Source organism: Varroa destructor, unplaced genomic scaffold (genome assembly GCF_002443255.2).
Source record: "Varroa destructor unplaced genomic scaffold, Vdes_3.0 BEIS01000003.1, whole genome shotgun sequence".
Lineage (NCBI taxonomy): Eukaryota > Metazoa > Arthropoda > Arachnida > Mesostigmata > Varroidae > Varroa > Varroa destructor.
The window spans coordinates 33,897,456-33,912,818 of record NW_019211456.1 but is presented as its reverse complement, the minus strand read 5'-3'; the positions used below and the strand labels follow the sequence as shown (position 1 = coordinate 33,912,818).

Below are 15,363 nucleotides of genomic sequence, written 5' to 3'. Positions count from 1 at the left end.
GGAAGACAAAAAGCGAACACTTCTCTTATTGTACAAGTGATCGGCGTGCATTGCGCGTAGCCTTATAGCTCATGATCAACGATTTTATTTCCGGGCATTTTTTGAAAAAAAAAACTGACACACCATCGGTAACAGCAGCTGCGTCATGTATAACTTTGGATATCATTAACAGCTGGCTCTTATACGGAGAAAACATTGTTTATTTTGTGTAAAATGCTACATCGGATAAATAATGCGGTGGAAAAAAATTACTATAATAAATTTTCAATTACCGGGGGGATTCATTTAAGCTGACTATGAAATATTTCTTATTTGTTACGGTCGTTCGCATCGATTGACTTTTCTGTTAGCGAGTTTAATGATGTTATTGTTGTAATTTATTCTAAAACCATGTATTCTAATGTTGTTATAATTATAAAATCAGGTTACCACCGAAATACGATTCGGACAAGGATTGTGAATTATCAATCACTACGTTTCCGCTACAAGGCCAGCAAAACACGGAAAGACAGGACGTAGTGTCTTTCAATGGAACCGTATTCCATTTGCAGGACATCTCTGAGGAAAGTGAGCACTTCCAAGTGCATCATGTAGTCTACCCCACTGATGCAGATGAAAGTTTCGATACCATCGATGAAGGTTGCTTTTACGGAAAAAAGGAGCAATTGAGCTCTGGTATATCTTCTAAGAGTAACAAAAATATTACTGATGTTAAAGATGAATCATTGCAGACTACGGACACAGCAGAATCACAGCCATTTACCGTTTTAGCCAACTCTGCTACAAAGAATCCCCCATCTAGAGTGAAGCTAAACGAAAACTGCTTTTTCAAAGAACTTTGTTCTACACGAACAGATGTCTTCATAGAAGATAGAGCTGACAACAGAAGCAGCTCCGTAGTTGAACAGATCACCACAAACGAAAATTATGAAGGTAGCCCAATGTTAAATCCAGCCACGAACACACTTAAAAAAAAAAACAATGAACTTGAAGACAAAGCTCAAACGAAGGATAACGAGCCTCCTCACGATGAATCTGAAGGCTGTATAGGGCAAGCCGGTCCTGAAAAGGTTGATATTGAGATTCCTGCTGTGAAAGCAGAGGACACAACAGACAAAGAACCGGCGATTAGTACCGAAACATCGAGCGGAAGGGCTTCACCAACAGCCGCAGCTGCTCGCGAAACGCCTAGTAATGATATGGATACTAAACCATTCTTGCGGGCAGACTCTCCACCGCATATCACGCCAACCTGGCCGGCACAGGAGAACAAAATCGAAATTTTGGACAACTCCTTCGAGGACGACGATCAAGGGGATGATATCACCGGAAAACTCAATAAATTATTACTTCAAGAATTTGCACGAAGAAGGTAAATGGTGTATATATTTCTACTAGATTTAGAAACACGTGGCGATCTAGGTTTGCAACGAGTGCAGGGACGACCTGTGTCGTGCTGAGAGTCAGCCGTCTAAGGCGATTCTTAAGTAAAGCAATGAAATGTTATTATTTATATCGTTGAATAAGATACAATTCTCGTACTTCAATATAGTTTACCAATCGAAATGGCCTTCTCAAGAATGAGACGTTTATTCAAGTAATGTACACATGTGATTGCTTTGCGACAGTAGCAATGCAAGGATTTGACATGCATTTGGTATAACTAATATGAGCAACGAAAAAGTATTATGATGATTTCAAACCTTAGTACATTTCTAAACCGATAGTGAATAATGAGCCTTAGATATCCTGTTTTAGCAAACGAAGCTTCAATCTAAATGTTCTTCGACTTTGTCCTTGTGCCTTTATTTGTACTCTCGATTTGGACGTTTCAGGCAAAACGAAAAGCCAGGTATTCCAGAAACATCAGGAACATGCGATCTCGATACTGATTCCTTTTTTCCCTCTGGAACGGGCTCGTTAAGGGACCTCGACTTCAGGACTAGCGACCCTGAAGTAGACTCTAAACCCAAAGCGAAAGCACTGCCCCTGCCACCCGTTAATCTCATTTCACGAAGGTTTATATTTGCTGTGATACTGTGCATCACACACACCTACTGCAATATGCTTACAAAAGCATCTTTCGAAGATAAAAAAGGTTTTAGCTTAATCCTTTTGAAGTCGAGGAAGTTTTCGCAATGACATTAGCAAGGCAAAGCATAGTATAACTGTTTTTTTTTAAAATGATCTTAAATCATTTGTTTTTTGTTGTATGCTTTGTCAGATATTCTGCCGGTGATGAAATGGCCTATCGTAACATGGCGTCGTCAAGGGATAGCGCAACCGTCCAATCGCGTATCAACTCAACTAGCGTCTTACAATCCGAAATCGTGACCAACAAAACAGTAGCCGCTGCAGAAAAGCAGGCACCAGGAAAAAATGCCGTCAAAACACCACAAGATACTACTCAGCAGAGCGCGGATAAGTGGCGGGTCTGGTTAGCTGACGTTAACAATATTTGCTGCAGATATAAACACACGTATATGTTGGGTTCTGTAAAAGCTAAGGGCTCGAATTGCTGGGCTTTGCTCTCTTGTCATTGCGACCCTTCAAGCAATCTAGTTTCTTCGTGCTTAACAGACTCTATAACTTTGCAAAAATAATACAAAAACCAAACCGTATATATATATGTAAACGAGATGAAATCCGCCCTAAAAATTCGGTTTCGGTCGAATCACAGCTAATTTTCGTGCTAAAGTGTTAGGATAGCGGTATTCGATAGCGAGTTCTGCTCGATGCAGTACCGGTGAATTTGAGAACGGAAGCAAACGCAAAAGGTCAACTTCTAACTTGATTTAAAAATTATAAAATAGGCCAACTGATTTGATAACGCCACCTTCTTCGACCCCGCCCTGTACCGGGTCGATTAAAGGACCTACGCAACAGCCCGTAGGAATTGTACGAGTGGCTCTCCAACGACCTGCCGCTGAAGGTAATGTAGCAAACTAATATACAGACTGATTATCACCACCAAATGTTTATACATTCAATGTAAGTGAAAAGCCGAATGGAATTCTTAACCATTTTTATTAACGTAAAATAACCCTTAAATAGAGCACAATCGTTTACAGAAGGTAGCTTTTATTTGCTCTTCTTCTGTACTTGAAAGTCACATACTTAACTAGTTGTGCACACTCAAACATGAAATAAGCGTACCGTAAGAGGTAAAAGCCCTGAAAAAAAAAGAAACTTTTGTATATAAGGTTCATGAGGCTCTTTCTTGATCTTCATTGAGGTCTGAAACTCGTAGTAGAGTCGTTTAGTAGATCCTTCGGAGCTCAGCGACATCCATTTCTTCCGCCGTAATTAGTCGCTTTGCCTATAACGAAACAAATCAGCGTAAATTGTGGTCCTTCATAATTAAGGTTCTATTAACGCTCTGTATTAATCGTCAGTTTTAAACACTACACTCTGCTTACAGCCGTCAATACTGAAAGCTAACCGAGAAGTTTGTCTGAACGTTCTACAGAATTCTAAGCTATAAATGCTCTCCGTGACTACTATTTATCTCTATTGGTGACAAAAAAATTAGTGGGCTTCTAATTAGAAAAAATTATTTGTTTAACGCCAACCTGGCCCGTGACAATTTTTTTCAGCCATAGTGAACCCGATTTGGTTCATAGTGAATTTTCATTTGAACTGTAATGAACTATTATATATATGTATATATATATATATACATATATATATATATATATATATATATATAGTGAAAGGCAGTAATAATAACTGACACTAACTGTCGGTTTGTTATCCAAGAAGTTCTTTTTTAGAAGTTATCTCATTTTCCGAACAGTCTAAATTTGCCCTTTGAGTATTAGCCTTGAATCCTGTATGCAACTTAATATGTTGCACTACATCGCATCTCTAAGGAAATGTAGAACTTTTTGCGTCGAGTAACTACAGTGTGCCTCAAAAGAGAATCCCGGACACCTTTTTCTAAATACAGCTCAACTGCGTAATGTACGTGTCATACTAGGATCGACAAGTCATTGGATATGAGCTTCCTTTTCGGTCTACATGTTCCCTAAAGGGTCACCCCATCTGCGGCCCCGTCTTTACTTCCGCTAAAACCTGTGCCCCGTTCAGATATCGATCAAATTAATCCAGCTCTGTTCAGCTGCCCTTTGTTCAGTTTCATCGGACGCTGCTATTTCTAGTTCAGTCAAAACTTCATCTATACCGGTGAAAAGGAAGTCTCGCTGAACCCTTGACAGGGGCACAAGCCACTGACCATATAAATAATCAGGTGCTGCCCTCAATAGTGACAAGTAAAAGAGCACAGATTTCTATTACAATTAATCCCCATATCTACATAGTCTGATACTAACTTTGGAGTATTACGCGAACAACATAATGGGAATCTCTTAAATGCTTTACCAACCAAAAACTCAAGAATCCAAAAATTGACCATACAGCATATTCTCGTTGTGACACGCCATGCTTACCAATATTGCTATGCATAACGTTGGCTTGCAATTCACAATCCCGTAGGGCCGCCTCAGCTGGCAACAAGGCTAACGCCTTCTAGGCCCGCACCGCTTAGGCCAGTACCTCCGACGCCAATACCTCCGACATCTCTGAAAACGGTGATCAATCAGCAAACAACAGCGGGTTCTGCCGAAATTGCGGATGCCTCAACAGAAATAGCACCGAGGGAGCCTTTAAAGAGATTTAGTCCAATCAGACCAGCACCAAGTCCACCCCTTGCGCCTGAATTGAACCGGATTTTAGCATCAAGTACAATTCCATCAGAGGCCAGTATTAAACAAGGGGATCACACTGAATCGTTCAAGGTAGAGTTCTCGGATATCGATAGCGATTGGAACTTCCAGTGACAAAAGTAGAGCGAACCCCATTGCAAACAAACAAACAGTCATCGATAAAATTAAAAATATCCCCCTTTTATTCTCAAATCCCACAGGTCCATATTAAAGCTTCAATAATTTGGTATTTAAAATATCTTACAGTAAAAGTAATTATTTGAAATTAGCTAATCCTTTGTTCATGAGGCCCTTTCGTCGGAATTAAGAATCTGTGTGGTGTAAAAACGTATCTTTTACTTTCTTCACTTGTCACTTAGTTACCAAATTCATATTTTTTTCGTATAGTGCGAAACTTAAGCGGTGGATTACTTTATCTTTCGACAGGATGACCAAATCGCTCAACGGTTTAATAAATTCGTATTTCCATCGATTCTTCCACCACTGTCAAATATGAATTCTGAACGCAGGCGATCTTCTTGTGTGAAGTCGCCGTCTCCGATTGTAGAAGTACGATCTAAAGATGGTAGTCGAGCTCCAAACTCTTCTCCAGCCTCAGTAAGCATTCCATGCACATGAATCCGCCGCCTCAACACTCTCTATTAATACAAAGTCGTTTGATTGCTTTGTACAACAATAAATACACAGCAAGGTTTGGTCGTAAATATTTGACCAATTTTTTAAGGTCACTATATGCCAAAATGGAAATTTCTCACCCACTGACACGACGCCGTGTGCAATCATACATCAGCATTTATTAGAAATATATTTCATGTTTCTCTGCCCCTTAGAATACTTCGACACGTAGTGATTCACCCGTGTTTAGCTTGCACCAGTCGGCGCAAGTGAAAGAAACTACTGCTGGCGTTACATTGACACTATGCCCATTAGCGGAACAATCGGTTCGCGTAAGTTCGCCGTCGGCTGAGGGGGCTTCAGGACAAAGTTTGGAAAGACAAGTCGTGGATGGCAGCCAAAACGCCGGGGAAGGTCTTACATACCAGCAAGGAAGACCTGAAAACGAGCCTTCATACGAAGAGGATATGCGCAGACGTCGAAGTGCGTTAGAGGGATTACAGTTAGAACTACACGACCTACACGTTTATATGAACGAAACTGGAAAGTTCATATAAAATTATTCTTCTTATAATGCTTTTTTCTATTAAATTATATTCAGAAATTGGTCTTTGACCCAAGAAACATGATTTTTTCTTTGAGCCTTCGCTCTTCGGGCATGCTCGTCTAGTGTCAGACAGCCATTTACGTGGTCGTTAAATTCCTAGATCGTTATAAAACTTCCATTAAAAATATAGGGTGGTAATATAATCCATTATTGAATTCTTAAAGAAACCGTTTCTGAAGACGAAATGGAATGCATCCTTCGACGCACCCTCGACTTCGGGGTTGGAGAAGACCGGTGAGTGAGCGTTGTGTAGTTTATAGCTGGAGCCTTACATGCATACAATCGTGCTTGATTGACTAGCTACAGACTAGCATTAACTAGCTAGAGCTGTCCGCGTCTACTTCTAGGTTGAGTCATCAAACACGTAACATCGAGGAGAGGCAGGCTTGCCTTTCAGCCGAGGCACGCATCGTAGAACGCCAGATATGGGAGTCGACTAAAGGTTAGTAGATGTAAACAATGGTTATGAAAAAGTAATGGCTACACAGTGGGCAGGTAATGCGTACTACCCAGGTATGGGTCTTGCTAAACTTAATGGCAGTTCAACTGAGATCCTAAACGAATAGATTAAACATCTTCGTACATTCGCAAAACCAGTTTAGCTCCCTTTAATGAGAACAGGATTAGGTTTTTCTATATACGGTCAAGAGATGTTTATGTTATACGACATAATCGGCTCTCCTGAATTGTTGTAGTTTGTTTCAGCGACAGTATGTTCATAGGTTCTTACCCGCTGAACGTGCTCTTACTCTTGCTCAACTCTTACAAGAACTGACATTTTTCTCAAGATGGTAACTTTATATAATAATCTATATATATGAGCTTGTAATTTTTAAGTTCGAACAGGTAACTAGTGAGCAAAACAAAAAGCTACTTATAAAATGCACCCGTAAATTGGTAATCGGACTGTTTTCAAATGACATTCCAGATTCTCCGATCAATGGCGATTACCCTCGGGTTGTTTTAGATCCGTCCGTAGGAAAATATTATAGTAAGTATTTTCACTTGTTATGTCTTGACTGCTCGTCGTACCGTTTGAGCGCTTTCCGAATAATGCACCACATCGTTCACTGAAGCAAAAAGACCCGCGCGCAGCGGTCGGTCCCAACATAGCCCTACGTTGTTAGGCTAAGATAAAAATCGTTAATTTTTTGAACATTTGAATAATGTAAGCAAAGAAAGACATATATCTCTAATCTAGAACCGCCATAAAAATCTCTGGGACGTAAAAAGATGAAGACTTAGCGGTTCGACGAGAATTCGCAGGGCGACTCGTAACTGTGCCGCTGCAGATAACAGCTTTAGGATAGATCTTCGAACACAGTATATCTCAAGATGTTTGCAAATCATCTTGAAATCCACGAAACTATTTTGACGAGCAGATCCTTTAAATGAAACAGAAGTCTAGCTTCCTCTATACGTAGTTTTTTTTTCGTGAATTTCGAAAAAAATGATACAGCATAGATGGGCGATAGACAGGTCAAGAGTGATTCTGAATTCTGTAATAGCAGAATACGTAGTGGCCATACGCTTTGATGTCCTACTTTTCTTTTTTTGACAAATTAAGATCTAACGCACCCGGTTGCACTGCGCTATTCTAACATAATACAAATTCATATAGTGTTTCTTTTCGCTACCAGCAAAACTATTTATTTGTATTTACATTACCGTAAACTTACGCACTTACGAAACGTTGTTTCCATATAACCTACCAGTGGCCAATGAAGCAAATGCGAAAATGTTCCGAGGAGACCTTATTGCTGATCTCTACCGAATCCTGAATGTCAAGAATCAACTCCGTGACAAGTACAGCCAGCTAAAGTTTCTGTAAGTTCTTACAAGTTGGAGTAATCAATATTTGTTTCCACTAATTGCTAAAACCTATTAACATTGATGTGCTTGTCATAGGTAATAATGCCTATCGCACGATGGTGGACCATATTTTAGAGCATTTATAATGCTTTAAAATACGGTCAAGGTGTTCATATACAGTTGCGTTGCTTTTTGAACCTGAAGAGTCCATATAGTACAAAAGAGTATTTTCACAACAGTAATGCTTATTGTCCTCGCTATTATTAAACGGTACATAAGTACAGCTTAAATGAAGCGCAAGGCTCTGGAGCAGGACAACAGGACGGTACTAGTCCAGTGTGAGGTGAGAAAATCATTGCAAACAAAGTAAAATTTACTCGTTTATAGCTACGCTCACAAATATAATTTAGACGCCGTCCTGCGTCCCCGATAATTCGATCTATTATGTTTCAGTCAATGTTACAACGAACTTCAACGTAATCAGACGGACATCGAAGTACGACTACGAAAACTCGCGTGTACTCCCAATGGTAACGTATGGTCACATGGGATCAGTTTAATTGATTTCAGATATCGCATTGAGTCTGGTATTCTTTAATTACAAAAACTTGAAAGTTTAGTAAAAGGAGGTTTGTCTTAAGTAGGTATATTACATAACACACGTTGATCGAGATCGTGTTGCGTTCAGGAGTGTGGAGACGATATACTTGCAGTCTTGCGAACACGTTTTTAATGAGCGACACTATTATCTAGACGCAGTTATCGTTTCGTTGAATGAGTGTTTTTTTACATGATGGCTTTGCTTGGTTATGCGATACAGGAAGGACTGCAACTTTATCATTTGAGGATTACAACTATGAGCGCGCACTTGTGAATCGCCTAGTGGAAGTGGTCACTCAGCGAGATCGTTTGGTAGAGATGATGGACGAGCAAAACAAGCGGAAAAAAGCTCTAGCGCACACGTCGCAAAGTGAGATCTTACCTAAACCTTACCTAAAAAAAAAAGCTAAATGTTTTTATTCCTCTCAACAGTTTCTGCCAAAAGTTCGCATGCTAACTTTAGAAAGTAAGCTTCGTTCCGTGCTGACGGAATGTCCAACGGCGACGCCGGACGTAAAACTCCAAACATAGGAATTCACAGACAAATACCGATTCAAATCGGTCCGGTTCAATGCTGGTTGATAATAGTGCTAGTGGCAATACAATTTTTTTCTAATTTCTATTAAAGGTCTCAGCGATCTTGGTTCCGACTCGTTCGGCTTATTACCGATGAAAAGCTCGAAATCCTCGGGCTCGCCCGACAGAACAAACCACGGCAAAGGCAAGATACGGAAGAAGCGCCACGGAGTGAAGCACTTCTTGAAAAAACAGTACAGCAGTTTAATCAAGAGGACGGGCTTTGCCCATTCCGGTAACAGTTGGGATCGCATTGATTTGACTACCCAACAGACCGAGGGGGAAGCCTCTGATTCATGCACCGAATAGGAAATGCCAGTTACCGCACGTGTCGGAGCGCAAGTTTCTATAGGTTACGTAACAATGATTATACTTATATAATAATGAGTATACTTAATAATGATAAATTACCTATTATAATAAACGATAATTTCTCCATAAACTATTGTCAGTTGTTTTAGCCGACGTATGTTAGAAGATATAATCGCGAAAGTATTCAGCAGTGTGTAATTGTTACCTATGCTGAATATGAAGTTACTACACGACGCGTACATTTTCTATGCTGCCTATTAATTGTAACACGGAATAAAGAAAACGAATGAATTAATACAATTATATAGGTACATACATGTATACATTTATAATAAAGTAATATATATTTTTTAATTATGGGAGTCATATTTATCGAAGTAGCCCCACGACAATGATCTTACGTGTTACTAATCTGTTTTAGGTACTGTTCGTTACTACGAATTAATCAACCATTCATGCTAACACTCAAGGTTATTTTTGGCCGATTTCTGAATGTCTGAAGTACTTCGTCTTCCAGCCCTGACTTTCCTATTAGGGAGATGTACGTTCGGCTTCGTAAACACGTAGTTACCATATACGGGGGGATCGTCTGGTTTGGCTCCATCTCATTCTCTCCATAGCGTTTTTCCGTAACATGGAAAGGTATCCTTCGAAGAAGAATATTCTGCACGGGTTCCCAGATTCAAAAACGCGATATACGTAAAATTTCATGTGTATGTATTCAAGGAATATGTATTTTCGGTAAATGTATTGTAAACTGAATCAGTTCGGAGCTGAAACAAAGGATGTGATTTGCCTTATTACTTGTTGTGGGTAATGTCGGGGGGTATGTCTATCGGGGCGGTGGCGACTCGAAAATCAAAACCTGGATTGAAATCTACATCGCTAAGGAAAACTTAGCGATGACGATCCCCACTTTAGAACTAATGCGATCCTGTATTTAGCATTTTCTCTTAATAAAATTATTTTCATAATGCATAGTAACTGTAACTTTCATGAAATTTTTCAACTTGGATTGTCAAAAGTAGTTACATAGTGAATAAGCTGCATAATTTCTAAATAACCTTTGTTACTGTTGTTACTGTGAAATCTTCTGAAAAGATCTGTGAAAGAGCTTAACCTAAGTTTTAAGAATCTATGGATATCAAGTTAAATTTCATCCAGCGCAACGTTAAGACGTGTAACCAGTTAGATCATAGCAAGCTATAACAGTTATGCGCCATGTTTGCTTTATTACGTATTTGGAAAAAAAGCTCTGATAAGTGAACGCATTATATTTACCAACACTCACTGCTGATATTGACACTTTTGCCCTCTAAATCTAAACTTACCTAAAGTTTCCTTCGTGTTATGGGCGCTGTCTGACTTAAACGGGATGATGGTTAACAATTATTTGGCAATTTTTGCCTACTATGAAAATTACGCATCGCGCACAATTATTAAGTAGATGCGCGTGGCAAATGATACATTACACTGGCTGATAGACGAAAAATTCTAGAACACAAAGGTCTAAAAGACCTTTGGTTGCGAAGACCTGCAAGGACTAAACGTTAAGCCTTATTTGATTGACCCAATTGGGGTCGTATATACTTATTAAAAACAATTTTCCCGTTATGAATCTTTCGTTTTGCCTCATAAAAATATTTGTCGAACTCTTGGAGACCACAGACGCTGTCAACGACACTAACGATCAATTCTGAACAACCATAGAGGCTTTTAGTCTCGTCGGTGATTGATAAAGCATAAGGCAATGACTTTTAAAACAAACATATGTTTGCCATGATGTGTTTGCTTTGAATTTTCGCTGGAGAGAGCTAACCAATAACCCCTGAGGCAAAATCAGCGTCGATCTGTCCCGAACATTCGTCGTATATTAGTACACCTAGCTGATTCACCCAGCACTAATGAATGCCAATACAATTCTAGTTACTCTAGAACGTATGTGTTGTAGACAGGTGTACGCATTACGACCCCTTACCTGTGTTCCAACGAATCGAACAAAAATGTTTCAGCTCACATTGCTGAGCACCCCTTTACATGTAACCTTTCATTTGATTGTTTCTGATGGGTCATTCTCGTCAGACGCTGATCTTGTTACGTTTCTCTGGTTATATCCGTCTGCTACAACAAACGCATTGTAACAACTCCATCTATTATGGCTAGCTAATTCCACTGAGTGATGGATCCATTAATAGGTACCAGCATTTATACGATACAAATAAAGTTCCTGTTCACAGAACACTTCACCAATCGAGTCAATCCCAGCAGGATCTCCTAAAATTGATTGCCAAAATTTCAGAGAAAGAACAGAGACTTCTTGACATAAAGGTGCTCCCCGCAGTAAGCAAGACCTTGTTACTGCAACAGTTACGGTGTTCTAATACATCATATGTAACGTTCGTTTAGTTTTACAAACTTAATTACATTTTTTTTTGAATAAAAATACACATTTTTTTCCACAAAAAAGAAAGTATGTTATATACCATGGACTGATTGGCTACCCGTATGTGATAGTCACTTGTATTAAATACATCTCTTATTAACTGAATGGCCCCGAATGAAAAGCAGATAGAAGGCACATGGCAGGCCCTTGGTTTGTAGCTAACATTACTTCATTTTTTGAGTAGAGTACGTTCGCATCCCAATTTGTTTTTTTTTTCTGTATTTACAAGATAATCAACAAACTTGATCGACAGCACGCGTATTCATACGTATCTCTTCGACGCCAATTAGTTCCCAAGAAGGACAAATCATAACTACCGCAATTACGTAATCGAAGCGTTAGCACAGAATATATCAAGCGAACAAACAACGTAAATACACGCGTTTGCCCTCTCTATTTTTTTGTTTGTAAAATCGTAACAATTGCGTGAAACTAGTGATAAGAAGGTGATAAATCATATATTCGTTGTAAAATTCTATCGTGGTTTTGTGTCAGCCAGAATTTATTCAATAGAACGGTAAATCGGTTGGGCCTTAAATAACATGATTTCCATCGCCACAGTGGTTAGGCTTGATAGGACCATTTCGAGTCTCAGACAACAAATTGAAGGTCAGTTACGGTAGACTCAATCATACTACACAATGCAAAAATGTGTGCATAGTTTCCAGGTTGTTCTACGCATTGGCATGCATCGTTTACTGCATCAAAATCACCTGTATGACCAGGGTTAGACTGGACTGTTCTGCATATCCCTATGGTAGAGTAGTGGATACCTGTTGAACGCAGGTCGTAAAGGTTTAGCTTTGTATTTGGACGTAGACGACTTAAATACCGGACGTTAAACACGTTCAAGACTGCTTCGCGAACGCGTCCAGTTGCTGTGACGTATTACTATATCTTGCCATAGGACAATTATTTCACTAGGGTGCCAGCTAATTCACAATGACTTACTACGCCGAAAAAGTGCCAATGTGCAACAATCGAGTCAAGGCCTGCCCCATCAGTACCAGCGTCACACAAAATCAAATCGCGTTTGTCTTCGCTTTTTGATTCGTTTTGTATTTTTGTTGTCTTTGTCTGCACTCTTCATTGCTCACAAAGAACCCCCATGTAACGCTGACTACTGCACGATATATATCACCTTGTCAACAATATATATATATATATATGGCAAGGGGTCTTTCTGTCTTCTTCCTTCTCTTGTGCAACAACCTTCTTGGTCCTTGCCTATCCATTACTACTACTGGTTACCATTATTACTAGTGGTAGCTTTGACAAACAAAAGCTTAACGGTATCGCAAACCCCGGGTTGGTTGATCAGTGGAGCAATACGTGCAAAAATACACACAAAATACGCGCAAAGTACAAGATGTGCTACCTCTTTCAAATTATATGGCTGATGGTTAACGTGCTGTTACTCCAATTGGTAGATGTGTCGGTTCTTTTTGCGCAAGTGAGTGAGTTTCGTAATAAACCTGGATATTTACCATACAGATCCAAAAAATTGCAGTTTCTATCGATCGAAGGATCCGTGAAAACTTAATATGAATAATAGAAACTCTTAAGAATGATTTAAGAAAAACGTTTTCTTTTATTGTATTTTTTTGCTGTAAAATTCGTCGAAGCTTGTCACAAAAACTTGGATGTTCCATATTTTTAAAATATTTATATTTTATGTTTATTGATATTCTTATATTGAAAAAGTTAACAATGTTTCGCGGAGAATATCAGCTTTATTATGCAAAATTCTTTGCAAGTAAAACGACAAAAAAACAACTTATGTTCTGCACTCTAGTTTTTTTGCTATGAGATACCTATTTCCTATTTTTTCTTTTAATAAATTCGTATCTTCTTTGATTTTACTGTACAATTATAACCGGTCTATATCTAAGCGCCTGTGTCAAGCTTGTACTTGCTCGCCACATGTCTAATGCGAGATACGCAAATGTTTACGTAAACGAAAATCCACATTGGTGATCCATCAGCACTTTCAACAATTCTAACGTAATTACACTTGGGGTGCATAAATGCACGCTTTTCGAAATCATCGTTTATTATATTTTTTGGTAAACGTAAGTAATCCGTAATATATGTTTTTGCATCATCATCATCATGTGCATCATGTGACAGATACAAGCATGCAACTGATTCAACATTAGGTTAAATCACGGTCGTCTAGAAAAAAACCTACCTCATCCAATATTCAAGCGAGCCTTTCTAGAAAGTTGGTTGTGGCCTGTCTTGCAAAAGTGCCTTGGTCGGACGATTGGTGGAAGATCATTTATGGCCAAAAAAAAAAAGACCTTTTTGTGCATTCGTACATTTATGACTACTGCCTATTGAACTTCGCAGAGATTGGCTCCGGAAGATCATCAAGTGTTGCAGATGGTTCATCTATCTAAGATAATATCAGTACAGTCGCGGTACTTTGCGAGCGACCAACGACAAAGTGACTCCCGACGTGTTGTAATCGTCTTAGTACCTCCAGGAGGCGAAAAGCTCCGGGTTCAACGGCGTCTCTCCACAGAAAGCTTCCTGGTCGTCGGGCCTTCACCAAACCTTCCCAATGGACTTGACGTGCCGCCACCAGTTAGAAAAACGTGGTGATAAATATATGTCACATCCTCATACGCTAAATAAATAGATTGAGCAATAGCAGGAGCATTTTCTGGTCGACCATATTGAAAAGTATGTCGTGTCCTGCATGAAACTGTTGATTTGACTGTGTGCATCGATAAGGACCAATCTTATTCTTATGTACTATGAACTGCCTCGATAGCTTCGTACGAACCATCCCTGGCAAGCAAAACACGGTCGGATAAAATCGTTACGATGCCTTTAACACGTATTTACAAAAAAAAAAAAAACATTACACGCAAAAAATAATGTACAAACGAATTACAACAAAAAATATACGAACAGAAAAATTTACAAATACAAACAATCTGAACGTCTAACTGGAACTGCTGCAGAGAGTCGCTACGTCAATAAACAAATTTTTTAAGCTTCCTTAACCAGCTTGTTCTATTAGAATTGCTAGTTATAGATTCGTCGGTTTGAAATTGGAATATAAATCCTGTATATTTCTGTAAGTTGTAAAATGATGATCAACAAAGCGTCTTGAAGCACTACAAAGACGACTGGTTTCATACTGCCAGTAACTTGTTAAATGTTAGAACTGGCCCTTGGATTTCATCGAGGCGGATCTGTAAGTAGGTAGAGAGCAGCTACGCCAAAAGAACAACTACATATTCAAAAAGCATTGACGTGCGCCTATTGGTTTATGCCCTGCCTTTAGGTCTATTTAAATGCACAGACGAACTAGTGATCCCAACTTAAACTTGCTATTAAAATCTTGTCTGCTACCAACTTAACGTTAATTTGTTATTAAGAGATGGGACTTTTAAATTGCGCACTTCTATTGGGTTATTATTATTATTCTATCTTGGGTTTAGGCTATTGTTTCACGTCGAATAACTGCAAACTGGAACTTGAAATTAATAGAAGATACCTTAATTCGCTTAGTTCTAATGAGAATCAAGGTGAAACGAACACGTGACTCTTAAAAAGCAATTGATAAGTCGCTCCAACATAATACGCTACAAAACATCATAAGCAATGGTCATTACACTTTCAAATCGTAGATTGATCGGGCATAAAAGAAATGTCTATTC

General features: G+C 39.1%; 3 protein-coding genes across 11 annotated transcripts in view; 2 read left to right on the top strand and 1 right to left on the bottom strand.

Moving 5' to 3' along the window:
* LOC111247898 (uncharacterized) overlaps window positions 1-9,600 on the top strand; it is a 28,618-nt gene extending 19,018 nt beyond the window's left edge. For all 9 annotated transcript variants that reach the window (XM_086983966.1, XM_086983965.1, XM_086983960.1 and 6 more), the window contains 14 exons: window positions 425-1,372; window positions 1,836-2,018; window positions 2,225-2,437; window positions 2,814-2,932; window positions 4,495-4,796; window positions 5,151-5,321; window positions 5,555-5,822; window positions 6,111-6,180; window positions 6,294-6,388; window positions 6,875-6,937; window positions 7,662-7,773; window positions 8,212-8,288; window positions 8,579-8,728; window positions 8,987-9,600. In XM_086983966.1, coding sequence (XP_086840092.1) covers window positions 425-1,372; window positions 1,836-2,018; window positions 2,225-2,437; window positions 2,814-2,932; window positions 4,495-4,796; window positions 5,151-5,321; window positions 5,555-5,822; window positions 6,111-6,180; window positions 6,294-6,388; window positions 6,875-6,937; window positions 7,662-7,773; window positions 8,212-8,288; window positions 8,579-8,728; window positions 8,987-9,243 — 3,028 coding nt within the window. In that variant the 3' untranslated portion in view covers window positions 9,244-9,600. The remainder of the gene's footprint in view (window positions 1-424; window positions 1,373-1,835; window positions 2,019-2,224; window positions 2,438-2,813; window positions 2,933-4,494; window positions 4,797-5,150; window positions 5,322-5,554; window positions 5,823-6,110; window positions 6,181-6,293; window positions 6,389-6,874; window positions 6,938-7,661; window positions 7,774-8,211; window positions 8,289-8,578; window positions 8,729-8,986) is intronic.
* The window catches only part of epsilonCOP (coatomer subunit epsilon), a 41,910-nt gene continuing 29,557 nt past the window's right edge, over window positions 3,011-15,363 (bottom strand). The window contains exon 7 of the mRNA XM_086983978.1: window positions 3,011-3,319. The gene's annotated coding sequence lies outside the window, so the exon portion shown is untranslated. The remainder of the gene's footprint in view (window positions 3,320-15,363) is intronic.
* On the top strand, window positions 12,258-14,698 carry LOC111247903 (uncharacterized). Its single transcript, XM_022799437.2, has 2 exons — window positions 12,258-13,142; window positions 14,042-14,698. The coding sequence occupies exons 1-2, from the start codon at window positions 13,059-13,061 to the stop codon at window positions 14,294-14,296; spliced, it is 339 nt and encodes a 112-aa protein (XP_022655172.1). The 5' UTR covers window positions 12,258-13,058; the 3' UTR covers window positions 14,297-14,698.